This window comes from Lethenteron reissneri, chromosome 18, assembly GCF_015708825.2.
Source record: "Lethenteron reissneri isolate LAM-NWPU_2019-01 chromosome 18, ASM1570882v1, whole genome shotgun sequence".
Taxonomy (NCBI): domain Eukaryota; kingdom Metazoa; phylum Chordata; class Hyperoartia; order Petromyzontiformes; family Petromyzontidae; genus Lethenteron; species Lethenteron reissneri.
The window spans coordinates 326,908-350,386 of NC_083796.1; the positions used below are offsets into that span (position 1 = coordinate 326,908).

Here is a 23,479-nt window from a genome sequence, read left to right on the forward strand (position 1 = left end):
GCGGGACACTTGCAGCGTCCCGTGGCCTCTCGGGGTGGTGGGGATCCCCTGGGATTTTAGGGTCTCAGGTTTCACAATCGCCTCTCATGGAGGCTGTGGCTTCTTTGAGCCGCTCGCATTGGGTAGCATTTCTCACTGGTGGTGCAACAGGGCATCAATAATATTTACTAAATATCACTTGCAAATTATTCAATTGAGACCACAGCATCCGCGGTGGTGAGATGTTAACTTTCTGGTATACAGGAGGTCGTGAGTTAAATCACGACCCTGAGGCCTTTATTGGAGTTTGCATGTTCTCCATGATGTTGCGTCGATTTTTCTTTGGGTCCTCCGGTTTTAACCTCCACATTTAGAATCCATTTGCGTTTCGAGTATTTGGCTGATCAAAATGTTCACATAAGCCACTTGGTTTGAACTGTCATTTGTGATAGCCATATAGCCCAGTGGGCCTTGGTAAAATAAAAATGAGTTTAGTTTAACATCGTGCCGTCTGCTGTAAAATGTGGACGGGACCCTACTGAACATAGCCCCAAGTGGAGAAAACCGATAAGCGGTTTTCTAGTGCTATGGTTTTCTGATCGATGAAGCCAACTCTCACGTGACCGCGTGCCGCACGGGATTCGACGGAGCTCCTGCAGCCACTGGAGGCGCACACAGGTCCCAGTTACTTCAGCCTGAAGACGCCCCCCACACACACGTGTATACAGCAACACAGCCGATGCGTTATGGCAAAACCATCGGCAGTTCCTGATGAACTGTACCCTGGTTATCTTGTCGTGGGTCACTGTCAAAATAAATCTGAGAGACTGGCCGACTCGGGTTGTGATCGGAAGTGGCGCAAGTGAATTGGACAACAACTGAAGCTGCCAGGGTCCCCTGAGTTCCGCGTCACCGTGACAGAGCTATGCGCCAAACCAGGACTCACATCTCATCACAGAGAGGGAGGAGGGCCCTCGCCTTTGAACATCTGGCAGTTCAGCATTGGCCAAAGCGAGCCTGCCTCAGAATGTCGAAATCTGACCAGAGTTTGTGTTGAACCAATCAATGGTTCATGCAATCCTGACTCTGCTGATGAGACTCTGGATGTCGAAACCGGCGCAGAGCGATGATGCACTCCCTGAAGGAAGTCCGTGTGGATGGTTGGTTGCGTACCACACTCATGCTGTCCTGTATTGTTCACGTTGCCTTCAGGGGCAGGTCAAGGAAGCAGGAGGCGAATCCCCTGATTTTGACGTTGCTGCAGTTGAGGGGTTCGGGCAGCAGGGGTCGCCCTGGCCCCCACACGCCCCGCACCCAGGGCCTCGCCATGGCCGGGTTTCCAGCGTCTTTACGGAGCCTTGGACCCCTGTGCGAGGCGGCCCTGGGGGGGCTCCCCCTGCCAGGGGGTCCCGAGTGCGGGGGCCCAGGTGGGGCCGCCCGGGTGCTGCTGCTGGGGTTGGAACTGGGGACCCCTGGTAACCTGGCTCCCCGAGAATCGGGAACCTCGGAGCTGTGGGCCCCCGAGACGGGGACTCCTGGAACCCCCCCCGGCCCCTTGGCGACCCCCCGGTTGGACCTGGCACTGCTGTCGGCGAGCGCGGTGCGGGCTCTGTGTGCGGGGCTCCACGGGGGCCCGGCGGGGGCCGGGCACCCGTCGGGCCCCGACTCCAACTGGGATCGGCGGCCACGGCCACACGGGGTGCGCTGCACTGGCCCAGGTGAGAGGGCGACTCACGGACACAAAGCCCCCCCCCCGCCACCCCGTGTAGACTTCAGCGGGCTCTTGCGGTAAGTCCTGTTAGGGAGTAGCATCTATGAAGGGGTGATGTGGCCATCACCACGCCCGGCCGCCTTTGTCTCCCAAATGCTGTTGTTCAATGCACACCACATCAAGACCTATACTCGTTTAAGGCTGAGTCGACCTCGGGGGGGCAGCATCGTCCCACTGTCAGATATCATCATCGGGTATCATATATCATGCTGTGTTGGTCGCGCTGCTGGGATTGTTACCGTCACCATTCCGCCTGAATACCCAGGAAACTCAGTGACGTGACTCCACCTCCTGTCTAGCCGGCGAGATGTTAACTCCCTCGCCTCGTGTGCGGGAGGTCGTGGGTTCTATCCAGACCCTGACGCCTGCTGTGTGTCTGCGTGTCTTTCTCTCCCCGTGGTCGCGTGGATTTTGCTCCGGGTCTTCCGGTTTCCCCCTCCACATTTAGAATCAACATCATGCGTCTAGTGCAGGGGTCGGCAACCAAAATAACAAGAAGAGCCATTTCTTTCCAATTCGGTACAAAATTCAGTATTTCAAGAGCCGCAATGCATCTGAGTACATACTGTACATACGTACATATCGTCAAGAAGCAGCCCGTAAAGAGCCGCATGCGGCTCCGGAGCCGTAGGTTGCCGACCCCTGGTTTAGAGTATTTGGCTGCTATACCTTTCCACATGATAAGCCACTTCGTTGAGCTATCATTTGTGGCCAGGTCGCTTCTGAAAAGAGCTATCGAGCTCAGTGGGCCTCAGCTGGTAAAATATACTGGCCCAACGCTCCAGTCTGCCTCAGCAGCAGATCATGCTTTCCCACTTGATGATGGACGCTTGTGTTGCGCCCGAAACGTCGGGAATTATTTCATTTTACACCTACGTGACTTTACCGAAACAAACCAAAGAGTATGACTCTTGGTTCTTTTGTATTGTGAATTAGAGCTTTGCATCGAAATAGAACCCATATCTCAAAGAGAGAGACCGTGCCTGTAACATCTGGCAGTTGACCAGCATTGACCAGCAAGCAAAGCCCGACTCTGCTGATGAGACACTGAAGGTCGAAACTGGTCGAAAGTTTGCTTGTGTTGAACCAATGCTGCCTGGATTATACACTCCCAGAAAGAGGGCGGTGTGGCTGATGGGATTTGTGAAATACTTGCATAGTTTGTGTGCAGGATCACCTGCGCGTGTGGAGGACTGCCCTGGCCCGGTGCTCCAGGAGGGCTACCGATCCGTGCTGAGGGAGCTCCTGGGCACCACGGGAACCCTAGGCTCCCTGCTGGTGGGTACAGCTCGTGGGGCCCGTGTTATACTCCTAACCCTGTTCCAATGTTACCCTGGTTACCGCGTGGATCCATATCTCACTGAATACATTGTGCCCCCCCCCGTACCTAGGACGCCCTCCTGTGCTCCCCTGAGGGTCTCCTGTCCCACTGCGCAGTGCAGGTCGCCACCGCGCTGTGCCTGCTCCTGGAGAGGGAGGAGGTGAGGTCGCACGGAGCTACCGGGGTCACGGGTTCGTGGGGGTCACGTGTGTGCGTGCCAGCTCGGGGGAGGAGGCTGTGCCCCGATGGACGCCTGGACTCGTTAGAGAGTTAGCGGTCCCTCCAGCAATCGGAGGAGCCGTCGCGGTTCACAGTCACGGTTCGTATTGCCCTCATGTCGTCTGTGCCTCTCTGCATCTCGTTTGTCGAGTTTTGTCGGCACTGTGGGCACCAACGCGGGCGCGAGGCCCGCTCAGTGGTTCGGTCAATTCGGAGAGACGGCACTTGCGTTTCAGGATTCATGGATAGGGTAAACTACTTGGAGGTCAGGAATAGAGTAGGTTGTGATGGGTGGGACCTCTTGACCTTGATCGCCCTCCTGTCATTTCTGTTTGCAGGTGCCGAATTTTGAGACGAGCGCGTGGGTGAGCGCGTGGGTGAGCGCGTGCGTGTCTCGGCTGACGGGGGCCCTGAGCAGGACCCAGCTGGCCACCCTGGGGCAGGCCGAGGCGGCGTGGGCCCTGAGCGACCTTGTGAGCGCCCTCGCCCGGGAGGAGGCCTCCAGCGGCCGGACCTCAGGTCCGTGATTTTCGGATGCAGATCACGCGTGGGGTTTTCCAGCATGAGCGATTTCGTATGGCCCAGCACTAAACGCATCAGCCTTCTCGGCCAAGGCGACAATGTCGCATGGACTCACCTCTCTTTTCGGATGACGCTGTGATCTCCCGTTGCCTGAAGGCAAATTAAAAATCTCCATGGTCATTGTGTCCAGAGGGCCTGGCACACGTCCTGCGCTTTCTGGATCCGGTGTGGCCGACTCTCATGGACCGGGTCTTCACCCACGCCCCCCAAATACCATCGCCACCGCCACCACAGCAACCGCTGCTGCTGCTGGCGCTACTGGAGCTGCAGGACGCCCTTGTGCGCTCGGGGAGTCCAGGCGCCGCCAGTCGCTTTCCCTTCAGCTGCGACGGTGCCCGCTGCTTGCTGAGCTTTCTGGCACGGCCGGCCGCCCCCTATCCAGCCGTGCGCCGGCTCGCTGGCCATCTCAAGCGCTGGCTGGTGCGGAGCGCACGGCGGCGCGCCGACACCTCCTGCAACGCACACCCCACCGGCGTACACCGGTGTGCGGACGCAGAGGGTGTGGTGTGCCTAGCACGGACACTGGTGCATGCAGTGCACACGGGCTTGCTGCAGAGCATCCACATCCATCGTGCGGCATACCACCTCGGGGGCCAGGCCAGCTCCTCTCCACCCTGGGAGGAGAGTGCTGCCTCACAGTTACACCGGGAGGAGCAGCTGTGTATGGGAAGCTGCCACATCAGCTCTGATAGGTCGTCAGGAGTCCCGTCCTCGTACTTTGAGTGGCCGGCCATTGACCTCGTGACTCTGCGGGGGGTGGTGCTGTCCGTATTAGTGGCGGCCGTGGTGTGTGCGGCCAACCTGGACTCTGGTAAGCTTGGCCATTGACCTTTGACCCTCAACCCTTTACCACCACACAATGCTAAGCCGCAAGGTTTATAATGGCCTTGTTGCAGAGACTGAGCTCGCATCACCGAGATCACGAGGGTTGGTGGATCACACAGATGTTGTGGAACTCCCCATGGGTGTCGAGGAGCTATTCCCGAGTTTGTCAGAAGGCGGAACAGCAACATGTGGACTCCACTTGTTCCATCTACATGGGATAGTCTCTTGCTCAAGTGGTTTTTTTCTGGGTGCCCTTGTTTCTTCCCACATGTAAACACTCAATTGGTCATTAACACCTTAATATATAGTGGACTACAGAGCTTGGAAGGGAGCAATTTGGCACCAAGCTCGCCATGTAATTAATGCCTTCCTCAATTTATCATCCCTTGCGCCTCTGAGTGTGTGTGCATGTGTCTTTGCTAGGGAGCGGTAGTGTAACCTGGCGACTCGAGTTTGATTCCTGCTCACTGTCAACACCAGTGACGATTATCTGAACCGGTCCTGGGCCTCCCTTAGGAGTACCTGATGTGGTGTGTAAACCATAACGAGGGAGACAAATGCGGCCGGGCATAGTGTTGGCCACACACCCCCTCGTGTATCGTGGCAGCTTTTATAGGTTCTTGCGAACAGCACTTGCCACAACAGTCTGTGTAGGCTACACGGGGGTCTTTGTCTGTGTGTGCTCAGCGGGCGTGCGGACGTGCGTGGGGGCCGCCGCCCGTTTTGCGCTTGGGTTCCTCGACGGCCCCGCGGGCCCCTGCACCTCCTCACCGCTGACCTCCCACCGGTGCCTGTGGCTCGTGACCCTGTTTGGAGACCAGGACGACGATCTGGTGGAGGCGGCCATGAGCCTCCTGCTGCTGCGACCCCACCTTGACCCGTGAGCTACTGTCACCGCTAACACCACCGCCAGCACCGCCGTATGTGTGTATACGTTTCACTCTGAAATGCGTCGTCACACTTAAGCTCCCTCGCCGTTTGACCTCACAATTTGAGATTAGTTTTTTCCCGGTCCGGCTTATCTGGATGGACAATCCGGAAGATATATTTCCACTCCTGGCACACCACATCCAGCATGGTCACTCGATATGACTGTCGCTACTGCTACTGCTAGTTACAAAACCCCACCCTTGACGGGAGACCCGAATAATATTTAGTGGGAAATGCATCCAAGCTTCTGATGATGACGATGGTGATGACGTCTCATCGTGCTCTCCAGCGACGATGACGAGGACGATGGCGGCGGTGCTGCCATCCCGTGGAGTGAGCGCGTCGGCGTCGGCGCAGTCTGCGCCTTCGTGAGCATCGTGCGCCACGCTTGCTTCAGCCCCGTGGTGCTACTCGACCTGCTCATCTCCAGCGAGACGCGCTTCCTGCAGCTGCTTGTACTGGTGCTGCGCCATGTGCGTGCCACACCGCATGCCCTGGCACAGGCTTGCCTCACCGCCGACCTTCACGGCCACACTGGCCCCACCGGCGCCACCTCCCCGCCCACCAGGATTCACCGTGGCCAGGGTGACCAACGCAAACCACCGCCGCCACGGGGAGAGGAGCGGAGCCCCGAGCGGAGGAGCCAGAGACGGCGTCAGAACAGTGTCTGCAAGCAAGGGGCAGTGGCGGAGGAGGAACTCGGGAAGAAAAAGCTGCGCCGGCTTGTCGACTACGAGTCCTCGGAGGACGACGCCGATGGCGGCGAACGAGGGACGCACTGGGCGAGTGGTCCTGAGAGCCGGCAACTCTGCCTTCGTGACGACGAAAATGGTGCTCGTGTAAACGAGGATAACGATGAGAGTGACGATGATGATGAGAGTGACGATGACCATCTCAATGATAGTGATGTCGATGACGGCGACGACAGTGATAACGATGACAATGAAAGCAGCGATGCTGCCGAAGGTGTGCATGGCGACGACGCCGTGGCCGATCTAGACGAGGTAGATGATGATGTAGGCGGTGGCGTGGTGGCGCCGGTGCCCACGCTGCTGTCCGTGCTCCACTGCCTCTCGGGGCTGCAGCTCCGCGTACAGCGCCTGTGCCGGCGCCATCTCTTCCCGTACGACGCGCGGCCACTGCTCAGGCTGCTGAGCCAGGCGCAGGCCTCCTGCGCAGGCCTCTGCTCCAGCTCAAGACCTTCCTCTTCTCCCCTGCCTGTGAATACCTCTAGCGCTTCCACAGACTCTCACAGAGACCCATAGAGACCTACGGCTGCTTGTCTAAAATAAACGTGCCCACTCGTTCTGTGCAGAGTCCTGAGATGCCGTCGCATTTAGACACTGCTATGCAAGCCCTGTTTGTCGTATACGGACGGATCTGTGTGGTAGTGGCAGTGGAGTGCTCTTGCCTACAACAGCTGTCAACTGGGTGGCATCTGTTTAACAGGCATAACCCTGCTGAGGAGACCGAAAGTTGAAACCGATCCAGAATTTGCTGCCTAAACAAAATCCGCTGGAAGACATTGGTCCACGGACCCGATGGGGCTAGGCTATCTTTACATGGCGAGACGGACTCTGGTCATTTACAGAGTGTCTTGTAAGGGCGTCTTAGTGTGGCTCTGAGTGTCTGCCACATTCACCCCCTCCATTGCCAATTGCTTTGCCTCTCAGACATCAAGTTTATCTTTTGAAACCTGGTGAGAACTCAAGGGACTGGAATTTATCTCATTTGTAAGAGTGAATAAGTGGGAAAACAATTTAGATGAGTAAGTTCAAGTTTCAAGTTTATTTTGAGATCAAGTCATTTGCAAGTAACCTGGGTCACCAAAATGACAAAAACACAGAAATTTAAGAATGCATTTCTGATCTTCAATCTCCCGGTCACCTCGCAGCCCCAGTCCTTCACCTGGAAACTCCAGGTGGCCACCCATCGCAGTCCTGAGCAGGCTCACATCTGTTTAGCTTCCTACAGGTGAAGAAATCTGGCGCATTCACGGTGCTATTTGGTAAGATCTTATCCAAGGGGTCTCCATACTGCTCCACATCAGAAAAACTGGAACACAAAATGTTCATTCGTATCAGAGCACAATGGTTGACTGTCACATCACAGAAATGGGCAGTGGTGCAAATAACAATAAATGCAACATTCGTCAATAACACTGAAAATTAATTTCTTTATAATGTATTTTTGTGTTTTGTTTGTCCATCCCCTGCACCCTGATTAGCACAGTTAGCTACATACGGTAGGAAAGACGTTCAACACATACATAAACGGAAAAATATGAGGCTACATTTCTGGCAATGGCCCATCAGAGGACTGCAGAGATCGGGGGTCGAATTTTGCACTGGCTCCTCACCACAGCACGGCGAGATGTTCAGTACCTCGCCTGGTATGTAGGTCGTGGGTTCGATCCTAACCCCGATGCCTGTATATTTGGAGTTTGCATGTTTTCCCCATGGTTATGTGGATTTTTCTCCAGGTTCTCCAGTTTTTCCCTCCACATTTAGTAAGATGCGTGCCAGAGCTTTTGTGTGCTATAAATTTCCACATAAGCCACTTCGTGGAGCTATCATTTGTGGCCAGGTCACTTCTGAAAAAAGAGCACTATAGCTCAGTGGGCCTTACCTGGTAAAATAAAACTTTAGTGGTTCCGCCTCGGGCCTCCCCCCGAGAGTGAGCAAATACCATGCGGTGGTTTCACGTTACAAGCTGACATTAAGGCCATTATATTGTTCACGCTCATTCAAGCCATCAAATCAAACCCACCGAGGCATGCAGACGTTCACCACCTCCTGAATCCAGGTCTTGGGACCTGTTTCCAGACTGTGCGTAAAGTCAAACATCAAACTTGTGACACGCAGTCAACTCCTTAAAAAGCATGAATCAACAGAGCTCTGTTTACACCTCGAGCTTGGTAATCGTGCCACAAAACCCAACACGCTGTTGTATAAACATCGAGTTGTTGCACGGAGTTGCAAGTTCTTGTGGTTGCGTGCTTTCAGATGCGCTTCTGCAGCCATCCAGAACGCTCCTTCCAATATCAGGAATTCACTAGAGCATTTTTACATTTAGATTTAAAACTAATTTCTTTAGAACTGCGTTTTGTATTTAGCTTGTCCTTCCCCTGCACCTCCGATTCACATGGTTGGCTATTCTGGCAAATCGCCCGATGATGCTGGATACAGGCAATTACCAGCGAAACGTCGTACTAAAATTGTAAATGTTGTGGATTTACTATCCAACACACCAGTGGGCTGAAGTAGTAACTGATTGGCGTTTTGTTTACGTGACAAATCCCTTACTAATTGGCTGTGTCGGGTGGTGGAGGGTTACGACACATACGCGATCTAACCCACAAACCTTTATTATGAATAATATTGGTCGCGAAAGCCTACGGGTTAAATGGTTGGTTAAGCAAAATAAGTTCAACATACACACAGCGGAAGAGGCGATTCACAATTTGATCGAAAGCCAGGAACTCATCATCAGTCGTGGCCATCAGAAGTGACAAACCGTGTGCTCAATGGCCAAGTGGCCACCGCCGGCTGGCAATTTAAGCAGTGAAGAAGTAAACAGTGGGAGGAAGATACGTTTACAGGAGCGCGACAGAGAAACAAAGAAAGAACGAAGCGTGAGAGCTGGAGAAGAGTGGAAACTCCATGGAGGGACTGTAGCACTCGAGACCCAGCAGCAGCGTTCCCACAACTCTGGGAGCCGTGCCAGGCGCTGTCGAGTTGCGTGGCTCTGAGCCTGATATGAGGGAGGCGAGGGGGAATTAGAGCCCTCGCCACCAGGAAACGGTCAGGCAGTGCCAGGTCCGGAGCAGCGCCGATGGATGGCCTCGCATGAGTAAGCCTCTCATCACGCGGCCACGACTGACGAGGTGCACAAAGTCAGCGACACTCACTCTGGCTGGCGTCCATGCAGGGGGTATCAGCAGAGCCGTGCAAATAACTCGTCTTGTCCACGAGATTAATCATAACTATTCCCCGATACTCCTGAAATAAATTGCTTCAACGAATATTTGTACTGGACATGAGTTTCTCTCGAGGGTGGATACAGGACTGATGAGTGAAGAGGTGAGCTCGCTTTCGTTAACAAGTCAGGCCACCCACCAACAGTTAAAACCCTCGTCATCATCAGCCATGATTTATCCGCTGCTGGATGAAGGCATACTCAAGCCAGCGTTATCTCAGTTGCTGAGCTGATTTCATCGTTCTATCTCAGCGGTATACGTCTCCTGCCTACACCCGAGTAGGGCATATCCTGAAACGTCGCCTATGATATACTGTACCGGTGTACTCTCACTTTTGTTCTCTCCACGTGCGTGTACACACGTGCACATTACACTGACACACGTGTCTGTAACACGAGTGCTGTCCTGTTTGCTCCCACATCTTTACTGCCCACCGACACTGACCACAGTGGTGGACTAAGGTCAAATAAACCAAAGGCACGGGGAGGCCCTCATCCAGCAGTGGATAGTGTACATCATTGTGAGTTGCGTGAAGGCGCAGTGACACGATGCGAACTCGTACCGGTAAGATGTGCCACCTCCTCCCTGCTCTGAGCCTTCACTTTGCACGTTATACTGGTAGGAACGAAGTGGACCAGCCTACAATAGATTATATCGTCCGTCCGATGTCCGTCCGTCCGTGTAGCAACATCGCCCCCTACTGCAAACACTTGGCATGACCCTACAAAAACCTTTAGACTCAGTGACGCTTTCCTGGCTAAACAAGTGACATTCCCTTATAATTCCCTCAGATAGCTTTTAATTAAAACATTTAAATTAATGAGGCTTTCCTGGCTAAACAAGTGTAACATTCCCTTATAATTCCCTGATAGCTTTTAATTAAAACTTTTAAATTCAAATTTTACTCACAGCGCCCTAAAGCCTACAGCTAGGCCTAAAGCCTCGAACTACGCCTCAAACTCTCCCTTCGTATCGTACCCCCGCGTGTGTGCAAGGGAGTTAATGTTTAACAATGTTACATTCCCTGATGCTTTTAAATAGAAACATTTAAATTTAAAGCTTTTACATAAATCATTAAAACATTTAATTTTAAAATTAACTCACGGCGGCCTAAAGCCTACAGCTAGGCCTAAAGCCTAGAACTAGGCCTCAATCTCTCCCTTCGTATCGTCCGATTCGGTGTAGCAACATCGCCCCCTACTGCAAACACTTGGCAGGACCCTACAAAAACCTTTAGACTCAGTGGGGCTTTCCTGGCTAAACAAGTGTAATAATACATTATGTTTATATTCTTTGGTTATTCGTTCCTACCAGCCCACCCCGCAGGGTCCTGTTTATTCACCTCCTTCCTCCAACTCACCTTCCTCTTCTCATTTTTCTGATCATCTCACCTCTTTCCACTCCGTTCTCTAAGCTCATGTTCTCACTTCCTCCTCCCTCACCTCGTCCTACACCTCCCTCACCTCGTCCCACACCTCCCCCACCTCGTCCCACACCTCCCTCACCTCGTCCCACCCTCCCTCACCTCGTCCCACCCTCACCTCGTCCCACCCTCACCTCGTCCCACACCTCCCCCACCTCGTCCCACCCTCCCCTCACCTCGTCCCACCCTCCCCTCACCTCGTCCCACCCTCCCCTCACCTCGTCCCACCCTCCCCTCACCTCGTCCCACCCTCCCCTCACCTCGTCCCACTCCTCCCTCACCTCGTCCCACCCTCCCCTCACCTCGTCCCACCCTCCCCTCACCTCGTCCCACACCTCCCTCACCTCGTCCCACCCTCACCTCACCTCGTCCCACACCTCCCTCACCTCGTCCCACACCTCCCTCACCTCGTCCCACCCTCACCTCGTCCCACCCTCACCTCGTCCCACACCTCCCTCACCTCGTCCCACTCCTCCCTCACCTCGTCCCACCCTCCCCTCACCTCGTCCCACACCTCCCTCACCTCGTCCCACCCTCCCCTCACCTCGTCCCAAACCTCCCTCACCTCGTCCCACACCTCCCTCACCTCGTCCCACCCCTCCCTCACCTCGTCCCACCCCTCCCTCACCTCGTCCCACCCTCCCCTCACCTCGTCCCACCCTCCCCTCACCTCGTCCCACCCTCCCCTCACCTCGTCCCACACCTCCCTCACCTCGTCCCACCCTCCCCTCACCTCGTCCACCCTCCCCTCACCTCGTCCCACCCTCCCCTCACCTCGTCCCACACCTCCCTCACCTCGTCCCACCCCTCCCTCACCTCGTCCCACCCCTCCCTCACCTCGTCCCACCCCTCCCTCACCTCGTCCCACCCCTCCCTCACCTCGTCCCACCCTCCCCTCACCTCGTCCCAAACCTCCCTCACCTCGTCCCACACCTCCCCTCACCTCGTCCCACCCTCCCCTCACCTCGTCCCACCCCTCCCTCACCTCGTCCCACCCCTCCCTCACCTCGTCCCAAACCTCCCTCACCTCGTCCCACCCTCCCCTCACCTCGTCCCACCCTCCCCTCACCTCGTCCCACACCTCCCTCACCTCGTCCCACTCCTCCCTCACCTCGTCCCACCCTCCCCTCACCTCGTCCCACCCTCCCCTCACCTCGTCCCACCCTCCCCTCACCTCGTCCCACACCTCCATCACCTCGTCCCACCCTCCCCTCACCTCGTCCCACCCTCCCCTCACCTCGTCCCACCCTCCCCTCACCTCGTCCCACACCTCCCTCACCTCGTCCCACCCCTCCCTCACCTCGTCCCACACCTCCCCCTCTCCCACCTCTTCTTTTCCCACCTCTCCAATCTCGGTCAGGACCGGTTTGGGTCACGTGCCGCTCTCCCAAACATGTTCCGGGCCTACCCCGGAAGCGGACGTGACGTCATGGAGTCAACACGATACAAGACCCACGATACATCGCGATACGACGGCTGCATTGATCGCATTGGCCGCTTTGCATAGCTCCGTGACTTTACCGAAAGACCCAAGAATATATATATTCATGTAATTTATACATTTACAATGGCTCAATTACGTCCAGATCAACTCATCCTCACCCCTTATCTGCTCACCTTATCTGTTCCTCACCTATTTTTTACCCCAACCTCATTCATATTCCCTTCTTCTGTTTGCCACCCTCGCCTCATCTGTCCCTCACTACACTCGATCCATCGTCTGTTCCGGGGCTGGTGCGGGTCTCTCTGTGGGGAGGCCCTCATCCAGCAGTGGATACACTAAGCCTGGTTGATGCTGACAATGCTGTTGCTGAGAATGTTGATTTTGGGCTAATGCTTGCTGCTCATGATGCTGCTGATTATGCGGATGATAAAGTTGCTGATGATGATAATGATGTTGCGAAGAATGTTACTAATGGGGATGAAGATATCGGTGATGTTCGTGCTCCAGCTGTGCACGTGGCGGGCGGTGACGTCACGGCCCAGGGCGGCGTGCCGAGAGTCGACCGCGCCTCGCGGTGACGTCACGGCCCAGGGCGGCGTGCCGAGAGTCGACCGCGCCTCGCGGTGACGTCACGGCCCAGGGCGGCGTGCCGAGAGTCGATCGCGCCGAGACTGGGCCCGGCTCCCCTCCTCGCCTCTCACCTCGTCCCGCGGCTCTTCCCACCTCGCGTCTCGTCCCTCGTCTCCCACCTCGTGTCTCCCCTCTATTATACCCCCCACCCACCCGGCGCCCACCGGTCCCCCACTTTAAACTCCCCCCGTCTCGCACCCTGCGACTCGCAACCTCTTCTCCCATCTCCCACTCGAGCTGCCGTTTCTCCTCGACTCCCTCATCTCGGATCCCTTCCGCGCGGCCACCACCCATTCCATCTCCTCGTCTTATCTCCTCATCTCCCACCGTCTCCCCCTGCCCGCCTTCCCCTCTCGGGGTCCCCGGGGCACAGGTCCGGGGGGGTTGGCCACTCCGAGGGGACCCAGGGGACCCCCCCCCCCCCGGGGCCGTGACTGCGCTGTGAGCTCCTGCGAAGGACGCGGGCGAAGAGGTGGTGGTGGTGGTGAAGAGGAGGGGGAGAGGTGACCCGCTAGGACCCCCGAGGAAGGCGGAGGAGCGATGAGGCTGCGCAAGTTGGTGGTCGTGTGCTTCGGCGCCACGTTCTGCGTGGCCGTCTTCTCGCTCTACCTCATGCTCGACCGGGTGCACTTCGACCGCACCAAGAGCGGGGACCCCGCCAAGGTGAGGGCGAGCGGTGAGGGGTAAGGAGACACAGGGGTCGTCTTGGTGATTGGGGGTCAAGAAGTTGGTGTCATGGTGAGGAGAGGGGTGAGGAATTGTGAGTGAGGGGTCGTGCTCGAGGGGGTCCGTTCCGGGGTTCGTTTCTCGCGTCCGTGGTGCTCCGCGACCTGGTCTCACCGAGCAGGTGGCACGTGACTCGCAGTTGCCACGTGGGATGAGGGGTGGGAGGTGTGATGAGGGGTGGGAGGTGTGATGAGGGGTGGGAGGTGTGATGAGGGGGAGGTGTGATGAGGGGAGGTGTGATGAGGGGTGGGAGGTGTGATGAGGGGAGGTGTGATGAGGGGTGGGAGGTGTGATGAGGGGAGGTGTGATGAGGGGTGGGAGGTGTGATGAGGGGAGGGTGTGATGAGGGGTGGGAGGTGTGATGAGGGGAGGTGTGATGAGGGGTGGGAGGTGTGATGAGGGGAGGTGTGATGAGGGGTGGGAGGTGTGATGAAGGGAGGTGTGATGAGGGGTGGGAGGTGTGATGAGGGGAGGTGTGATGAGGGGTGGGAGGTGTGATGAGGGGAGGGTGTGATGAGGGGTAGGAGGTGTGATGAGGGGAGGTGTGATGAGGGGAGGTGTGATGAGGGGTAGGAGGTGTGATGAGGGGAGGTGTGATGAGGGGTGGGAGGTGTGATGAGGGGAGGGTGTGATGAGGGGTAGGAGGGTGTGATGAGGGGAGGTGTGATGAGGGTGGAGGTGTGATGAGGGGTGGGAGGTTGTGATGAGGGGGAGGTGTGATGAGGAGGGTGTGATGAGGGGTGGGAGGTGTGATGAGGGGGGGGAGGTGTGATGAGGGGAGGGTGTGATGAGGGGTGGGAGGTGTGATGAGGGGGGGAGGTGTGATGAGGGGGGGGGAGGTGTGATGAGGGAGGTGTGATGAGGGGTGGGAGGTGTGATGAGGGGTGGAGGTGTGATGAGGGGAGGGTGGGAGGTGTGATGAGGGGTGGGAGGTGTGATGAGGGGGGGTGTGATGAGGGGTGGGAGGTGTGATGAGGGGAGGTGTGATGAGGGGTGGGAGGTGTGATGAGGGGTGGGAGGTGTGATGAGGGGTGGGAGGTGTGATGAGGGGTGGGAGGTGTGATGAGGGGGAGGGTGTGATGAGGGGTGGGAGGTGTGATGAGGGGGAGGAGGTGTGATGAGGGGTGGTGTGATGAGGGGTGGGAGGTGTGATGAGGGGGGGAGGTGTGATGAGGGGAGGGTGTGATGAGGGGAGGGTGTGATGAGGGGTGGGAGGTGTGATGAGGGGAGGGTGTGATGAGGGGTGGGAGGTGTGATAAGGGGTGGGAGGTGTGATGAGGGGGGGGAGGTGTGATGAGGGGAGGGTGTGATGAGGGGGAGGGTGTGATGAGGGGTGGGAGGTGTGATGAGGGGAGGTGTGATGAGGGGTGGGAGGTGTGATGAGGGGAGGTGTGATGAGGGGTGGGAGGTGTGATGAGGGGAGGGTGTGATGAGGGGTAGGAGGTGTGATGAGGGGAGGTGTGATGAGGGGAGGTGTGATGAGGGGTAGGAGGTGTGATGAGGGGAGGTGTGATGAGGGGTGGGAGGTGTGATGAGGGGAGGGTGTGATGAGGGGTAGGAGGTGTGATGAGGGGAGGTGTGATGAGGGGTAGGAGGTGTGATGAGGGGAGGTGTGATGAGGGGTGGGAGGTGTGATGAGGGGAGGGTGTGATGAGGGGTAGGAGGTGTGATGAGGGGTGGGAGGTGGATGAGGGGAGGTGTGATGAGGGGTGGGAGTGTGATGAGGGGTGGGAGGTGTGATGAGGGGAGGGTGTGATGAGGGGTAGGAGGTGTGATGAGGGGAGGTGTGATGAGGGGAGGTGTGATGAGGGGAGGTGTGATGAGGGGTGGGAGGTGTGATGAGGGGAGGGTGTGATGAGGGGTAGGAGGTGTGATGAGGGGAGGTGTGATGAGGGGTAGGAGGTGTGATGAGGGGAGGTGTGATGAGGGGTGGGAGGTGTGATGAGGGGAGGGTGTGATGAGGGGTAGGAGGTGTGATGAGGGGAGGTGTGATGAGGGGAGGTGTGATGAGGGGTGGGAGGTGTGATGAGGGGTGGGAGGTGTGATGAGGGGAGGGTGTGATGAGGGGTGGGAGGTGTGATGAGGGGGGGAGGTGTGATGAGGGGAGGGTGTGATGAGGGTGGGAGGTGTGATGAGGGGGGGGAGGTGTGATGAGGGGGGGGAGGTGTGATGAGGGGGGGGAGGTGTGATGAGGGGAGGTGTGATGAGGGGTGGGAGGTGTGATGAGGGGTGGGAGGTGTGATGAGGGGAGGGTGGGAGGTGTGATGAGGGGTGGGAGGTGTGATGAGGGGAGGGTGTGATGAGGGAGGTGTGATGAGGGGTGGGAGGTGTGATGAGGGGTGGAGGTGTGATGAGGGGTGGGAGGTGTGATGAGGGGAGGGTGTGATGAGGGGTGGGAGGTGTGATGAGGGGGAGGAGGTGTAATGAGGGGTGGTGTGATGAGGGGTGGGAGGTGTGATGAGGGGGGGGAGGTGTGATGAGGGGGAGGTGTGATGAGGGGAGGGTGTGATGAGGGGTGGGAGGTGTGATGAGGGGAGGGTGTGATGAGGGGTGGGAGGTGTGATAAGGGGTGGGAGGTGTGATGAGGGGGGGAGGTGTGATGAGGGGAGGGTGGTGATGAGGGGTGGGAGGTGTGATGAGGGGTGGGAGGTGTGATGAGGGGAGGGTGTGATGAGGGTGGGAGGTGTGGATGAGGGGTGGGAGGTGTGATGAGGGGGGGGAGGTGTGATGAGGGGAGGGTGTGATGAGGGGTGGGAGGTGTGATGAGGGGTGGGAGGTGTGATGAGGGGAGGGGTGTGATGAGGGGTGGGAGGTGTGATGAGGGGTGGGAGGTGTGATGAGGGTGGGAGGTGTGATGAGGGGAGGGTGTGATGAGAGGTGGGAGGTATGATGAGGGGTGGGAGGTGTGATGAGGGGTGGGAGGTGTGATGAGGGGAGGGTGTGATGAGGGGTGGGAGGTGTGATGAGGGGGGGGAGGTGTGATGAGGGGAGGGTGTGATGAGGGAGGGTGTGATGAGGGGTGGGAGGTGTGATGAGGGGTGGGAGGTGTGATGAGGGGTGGAGGTGTGATGAGGGGAGGTGTGATGAGGGGTGGGAGTTGTGATGAGGGGAGGGTGTGATGAGGGGAGGGTGTGATGAGGGGGTGGGAGGTGTGATGAGGGGAGGGAGGTGTGATGAGGGGAGGGTGTGATGAGGGGTGGGAGGTGTGATGAGGGGAGGTGTGGATGAGGGGTGGGAGGTGTGATGAGGGGAGGGAGGTGTGATGAGGGGAGGTGTGATGAGGGGTGGGAGGTGTGATGAGGGGAGGTGTGATGAGGGGTGGGAGGTGTGATGAGGGGTGGGAGGTGTGATGAGGGGTGGGAGGTGTGATGAGGGGTGGGAGGTGTGATGAGGGGTGGGAGGTGTGATGAGGGGTGGGAGGTGTGATGAGGGGTGGGAGGTGTGATGAGGGGTGGGAGGTGTGATGAGGGGAGGGAGGTGTGATGAGGGGTGGGAGGTGTGATGAGGGGAGGGTGTGATGAGGGGAGGGTGTGATGAGGGGTGGGAGGTGTGATGAGGGGAGGGAGGTGTGATGAGGGAGAGGTGTGATGAGGGGGAGGTGTGATGAGGGGTGGGAGGTGTGATGAGGGGAGGGTGTGATGAGGGGAGGGTGTGATGAGGGGGAGGTGTGATGAGGGGGAGGTGTGATGAGGGGGAGGTGTGATGAGGGGAGGGTGATGAGGTTGGTGAGGATGGTGTGATGAGGGGGAGGTGTGATGAGGTTGGTGGGAGATGAGGGGGAGGTGTGATGAGGGGAAGTTTTGATGAGGGGAGGTGTGATGGGTGGGCGTGGTAAAGGTCAGTGTGTCACTGCGTGGGTTCCCACTCCTCGCTTGCTGTGGTTCAGGGTGGCTGTTTCATTGGCGCGGCTGCCAAGATCTCGCTTCACGTGGCGCCAGGCCGCTCACCTGCTCCTTCAGCTTGGCCAGTGGGAGGGGGAGCGGTCTCTCTCCCCACGCGGTTGCCGAATCTCTCATGACTTGGCCCATCCTCCCTCCTTCCGGGGTTCATAAATTCAGCACTCACCACTTTGTTGGGAAGTCGGCAACAGTAGTTGTCCGACGGACCCGCCCACCAAAGGAACGTGGCATGTCCACCACTGGGTCTACAGGGCTGTAAATGAGCACCAATGCCTCGATGATCATTTTAGCAGGAAATTGTTCCTCCGTATACAAGATCCCACGCAAAGCATTTACAGACTCAAGTAGACAAGCAGACAAGCCGCTGCTTCCTTCACATACCTGTCGCTAAACATTTTTGTTACTATTCCTGTTTTACCAGGGTAGGGCCCACTGAACTATGTAGCTCTTTTTCAGAAGCGACCTGGTCAAATAATAGCTCAACAAAGTGGCTTTTCACGTGGAAGTGTATAGCAGCCAAATACTCAAAATGCATGTTTCTAAATGTGGAGGGAAAAACTGGAGGACCCGGAGAAAAATTCGCAGGGAGAACATGCAAACTCCAAATATGCAGGTGTCAGGGTCGGTATCAAAAGCACGACCTCCTGCATGCCAGGTGAGGTAGTTAACATGTCGCCACCATGGCGTCCTAAATGATGCAACTTTTGTCTATACATCCCATCAGCCACATGGTCTTCCATCTGGGAATATAGAATCCCAGTAGAATTGGTTCAACGCAAACAAAACTCTGGAACAATTTCGACAATCAGTGTCTCATCAACAGTCAGGCTGGTTGGAACCAATGCTGGTGAACTGCCAGATGTTACAGGCAAGCCCTCTCTGCGAGATATGGGTCCTATTTCGACACAGCTCAATACGCTATACAACGCAACATGGTCATTACCGTCGTGGAAAATGTAAACGCCAAGCAGAGTGTGGTGTTTGGTGATTAAATTAGCAGCCAGTAATTATGTGATGATATCCTGCCTCGATTATTGTCGCCTATTGACTTAAAGAGACTGGTTCATGCTTTTTTGTTCTCCTGACTTAATTACTGCTTCGCATTACTGTTCGGGATTCTGAGGAAGGTGCTCAGTAGATTCCAGCTTGTTCAGAATGCAGCTGCTGGAGTGCTTACGAACACACCGTTTCGTGAGCACATCACACCTGCTCTCTTGTCTTTGCACTGGCTACCAGTCAAGTATCAAGTGGTCTATAAGACGACGCTGCTGCTGACCTACAAGGCTTTCAGTGGGTTAGCCCCACAATATTTGTGTGAACTGATTCGTGTTTACACTCCAACGAGGTCCCTGAGACCTTCAGATGGCCTTCTTGTAAGTACTCCAAGGTCAAGGCTCATTTACTGGGGTGAACAGACTTTTGTCATTGCAGTTCTCAGACTATGGACACTTCGCCTTTGGTAATAATGCACTCAGAGTAGTTGGCCTTCACCCCCTAGTACTGGCTGTGCACCCTGCAGGTCCTGTTTATCTCCTGCTTACCATACACGGGGCGCATTGGGATCTACGGATGAAATGCGCTTTACAGATGTAGATTATTATGAGCGAGTTATGTCACATGCCTCTGCAAGTGGAATTATCATCACCCAAGGTCTAGTGGCTGGAGTCCAGGGTTAGTTCCCAGCCCCTCGCCCCAGCACTTCTCTCCCGTCCCCATGGCCTTCAAACTCTGGGCTGGGACCCCCACTGTGGGATGCGCCCCGAAGTCTTGGCCGTGAGGTTGGGGTGAGTTGAGGAGGGCCCCTTCCCTCTCCCATGGAGTTTACGTAATTGAAGTGGTTACAACTGGTTTACTTTCATCGATATACTTTTAACCCTACGAAAAACCAGTTAAAATTGCCAACGCATTCAGCTTGTAACTTAGAAACGAGGGCGAGTGAACAACGGCAGTGATTTAGGCCGGTGTGCTGTTTGTACGTTTGCGTGAGCCATTTGATGCATTTGTTACTGCCATTCCACTGCAATCAGTCACAGGTTCCAGATCTTGGAAACCGGTAACTTATTCTGAAACTGGTTACGGATTTCCGGGCTTTGGTGAGTACCCACTCGGGATGGGTAGCTTAAGTTTCCGTGAACGTCGCCTCACCTGAGGTCAGAGTTAATGCCTCACAGGTGTGCGTTTCACATACCTGGCTGTGTGTGTGTCTTTTTTATTGGTGAACATGTGTGCTTGTGAGGCAAACACGGAGAGAAGAAGGATGCTTGTGTGGCGATCGAAACATTGTGATCTATTATTATTTTTCTACTTACGTGACTTTAGCGAAAGAACCAAAGAGTATAGTGAGAGAGAGACCAACACAGAGAGAGAACACAAGGGAAACGGACAGAATGATGGAGATTAACACGGAGAGAAAGAACACAAGAGAGACGAACAGAGAGAGAACAAGAGAGACACACGGAAAGAGAGAACAAGAGACAAACGCGGAGAGCGAGAGAGACGTGGGCATAGGGAGGAAGTCCCGCACGGGGCTCCGGTGCTCTGTGAGCAGCATGCTCTGGGTGCCGCCGGAGGCTGCAAGAGTCTGGCAAAGCTTTCACTGTTGAGGCGAATAAAAAACCGTGTTCGACTCCACTGACATTCGTTCACCCGTTCACCCTCGTGTAAACGATCAACACCCCTCGTGCAGGGCCTCTCGCCCCCTGTGCCCATGCCCTCGGCACTTCTGTGTGTTTACCAGTTTCTAATCCCCGGTTTGAAGTTACTGGGGTAGTCATCTGCGTCTTCACTTTTCCATCTCTCCGGATTTACTCGGCTCTGACCCGTGCACTTAAGTCACCGGTAAACTATCCATGCTCTATTCCTCCGACTCTCTGGGTTTGCCAATCACTGAACCAGACGACCTTTAAGAGTTACATCCTGGGGTGGTAACACGACCTAATGGCAGCTCTTTTGCCACATTTTGCAGAGGTCCACGGTTCGAATTTGGTGGGTAGTTCCAGTTAATATTGCTGGTGTAATCGTCCATCATCAACAACAAGTGGCTCAGTGGTTGAGTGGGCTGCTTGCAATCACTCCCTCTCTCCTTTGCCATTGCCCGAAACACCACCGACATTTATACCCCTAGTTTTAAAATTTGGATGGCAGGGTGACGGCACTGTGGTAACACTCACCGCAAGAAGGACCTGGGTTAGATTCCTGAATTGGGCACCTTTCTGTGTGGAGTTTGTATGTTCTCCCTCTCTTCTTTATGGGTTTCAGCCAGGTTCTCCGGGTTCCTCCCATAGCAAAAAAATCACGAATAATTTAACCGGTATTGGTCAAATACCAATGCTGAAACATTCTCTACAATTGATTACATTGGAATCACGCATGGCAGCAACATCACCCCCTACTACTGCGATAATTTGGCAGGACCCTCCTGAAAAAACAATTCTTAAGGCTTGGTTCTGCACAGGTCTGACTTTTTGACCTAAGACCCAACCCAACCTGACCCGTGATGACTTGACCCACCCTGCTTTCATTATAACTGCGACCCACCAGACACGACCTGCTTTCATTAAACCCAACGACCCAACCTGACACCTCCAGTAACTATAAATGGTCTCGGCTCCTAAATAGGAATTCTGTAAAACACGTAACCCACACGTGGCTCACGTTATGCGCCCTACTGATCGTGCACCGTGGTCATTATTATGGAGCCACGAGTCCACGCACAGTTTGTGTAATGAGAGGAAAGAGTGGAAACATTTAACATTGTGCGAATCGTAGTGTCTTCCCGTGTCTCGGGACAAACACGGAACTCAATAAAAAATAATGATGGTGGTAGTTCATGGCAGGCGACCTACGGTGAATATGATCCGACCTGCCCCCGACCCTCAAGCCGTAAAGACAACTCCGCTCCAACCCGAAACCAAGTGGCCCTGTGGGCACCCGACCCAACACAGCACTCCACAGTGAGGCTTTCCTGGGTAATAAAGCGGAATTACAATAATTTGATTAAATCGCTGGGTGTGTGTGGGAAGGTCTGTGGGCGGTGTGTGTGGGCTGTGTTGGTGCTGGCATCGGCTCCTACGTCGTCCTCACGGTCCGTTACCTGGCCGACAGGGCCCCTTGCTGGAGCTCCACCAGCGTCTGAAGCAGCTGGAGCAGCTGCTAGAAGACAACCACCAGATGATCGGCCACCTGCGTGACTCGGTGCAGGCGCTGGGCGGCTCGGGGCCTGGGCGGCTTAGCGGCGACGTCGATCTGGGAGGAGGCGGCGGCGGGGGCTCGAACCAGGGAACCGACAGTGGTGGCCTCTACCCGTGGCGGCTCACCAACGGCACGTGGGTGCTGCCCCAAATGGTGGCCTGGGCAGCGCGGGGTCCTGCAGGGCCGGTGGGTCTGGCAGAGGAGTGCCGGGAGCCGAGGGGGGACTCGCCGGCAAAGGCCGACGTGAAGGTGAGAAGGCGGCGAGGTGACGTGTGGGCCAGGCACGTTGCAGCACAGGGTGAGTGTGTGGATGAGTAGGAGACTGCGTGAGGGTCGTCAGGGCACTGCACCATGAACTCTGCAATCTGAGTTTAATTACCACTCACGACCAACAAGCAGGACTGCAGCCGGAACCTGCACTGCCAATAATTGCCCAAACTCCGTGGTCCTATACGTGTGTGTGCGTTGCGCTCAGATGATGGATGTGTACGAGTTGCTGGCGTTTGATAACCCTGACGGCGGTGCCTGGAAGCAGGGGTTTGACATCACGTATGAAGACGCGGCGTGGGAGTCCACTCCGCTGCAGGTCTACGTGGTGCCGCACTCGCACAACGACCCAGGTGTGTGCACACACACAGGTGTAACCGCAGATGCGCAGGTGTAACCACACACACGCACAGTAATAGTTAACAAATAAATTACAAAGATCTCCCATAGCCATTAAAAGACTGTTGGGGCAAGGGCTTTTAGCGAGCACCTATGAAGGTCGGTACGGCACACGAGGGGGTGGGTGGCCAGCACCACGCCTGGCTGCCTTGGTCTCCCCAGTGGTGATATTTACACTTCACACCAGGTACTAATTTAAGGCTGAGTCGACCTAGGGGAGGCCCAGGACCGGTTGAGATTATCGTCACCGGTGTTGGCTGCGAGCGGGATTTGAACTCAGGTTCATAGTGTAGCACGCTAATCGCTACACTACCGCATGTAACCATATACACAGGTGTCCCCAGAACAACACCAGCTGCCATTCCCGTGCGCATGTATGACCATGTAGGGAGCATTGTCGCAGTCGTTAGCATGCTGCGCTATAAACCCAGTGACCCAAGTTTGAAACCCACTGGGCCAATAACAGCTCCCCTCGGTCGGCTTAGTCTCAAATGAGTACCTGGTGTGGTGTGTAAACATCAGCACTGGGGAGAAAGTGGCCAAGCGGGGTGCTGGTCATCCATCCCCCTCGTGTGCCACGCTGGCCTTCATAGGTGCTTGTTAACAGCACTTGCCTTGACAGTCTGTTAAGGCCACACGGGGGGGCTCTTTGTCTTTGCAGGCTGGATTAAGACGTTTGAGGGGTATTTCGTGGAGCAGACAAAGCGGATCCTGGACAACGCGATGGTGAAGTTGGCGGAGGACTCGCGCCGCCGCTTCATCTGGGCTGAGGTCTCCTACCTCGCCAAGTGGTGGGAGGGCGCAGATGCCGCACAACGCGCTACCGCAAAGCGGTGAGGCCGCCGCACTCACTGCACTCAGCGCGCTTACCGGGTCACCACACTGATGGGGAGC

General features: G+C 56.0%; 2 protein-coding genes and 1 long non-coding RNA gene across 4 annotated transcripts in view; 2 read left to right on the forward strand and 1 right to left on the reverse strand.

The window, feature by feature from the left end:
• The first annotated feature begins 1,251 nt into the window (after positions 1-1,251).
• On the forward strand, positions 1,252-6,943 carry LOC133343641 (protein Lines homolog 1-like). The gene is made up of 7 exons (XM_061553344.1): positions 1,252-1,697; positions 2,922-3,028; positions 3,142-3,231; positions 3,629-3,809; positions 4,003-4,683; positions 5,385-5,577; positions 5,917-6,943. Exons 1-7 carry the CDS (start codon positions 1,307-1,309, stop codon positions 6,890-6,892), a joined length of 2,619 nt encoding a protein of 872 aa, XP_061409328.1. The 5' UTR covers positions 1,252-1,306; the 3' UTR covers positions 6,893-6,943.
• Positions 6,944-7,396: 453 nt separating this feature from the next.
• Positions 7,397-11,063, reverse strand: LOC133343642 (uncharacterized). Its single transcript, XR_009755276.1, has 2 exons — positions 8,397-11,063; positions 7,397-7,682 (listed from the first exon to the last, which is right to left on the reverse strand). It is a non-coding gene; the product is annotated as an uncharacterized LOC133343642 (long non-coding RNA).
• A 2,071-nt stretch (positions 11,064-13,134) lies between these two features.
• The window catches only part of LOC133343643 (alpha-mannosidase 2x-like), a 34,305-nt gene continuing 23,960 nt past the window's right edge, over positions 13,135-23,479 (forward strand). The window contains exons 1-4 of one of the 2 annotated variants that reach the window (XM_061553345.1): positions 13,135-13,766; positions 21,833-22,168; positions 22,395-22,539; positions 23,247-23,418. In XM_061553345.1, the coding sequence (XP_061409329.1) occupies positions 13,644-13,766; positions 21,833-22,168; positions 22,395-22,539; positions 23,247-23,418 (776 nt within the window). In that variant the 5' untranslated portion in view covers positions 13,135-13,643. The remainder of the gene's footprint in view (positions 13,767-21,832; positions 22,169-22,394; positions 22,540-23,246; positions 23,419-23,479) is intronic. The other variant, XM_061553346.1, reaches the window with a different exon arrangement.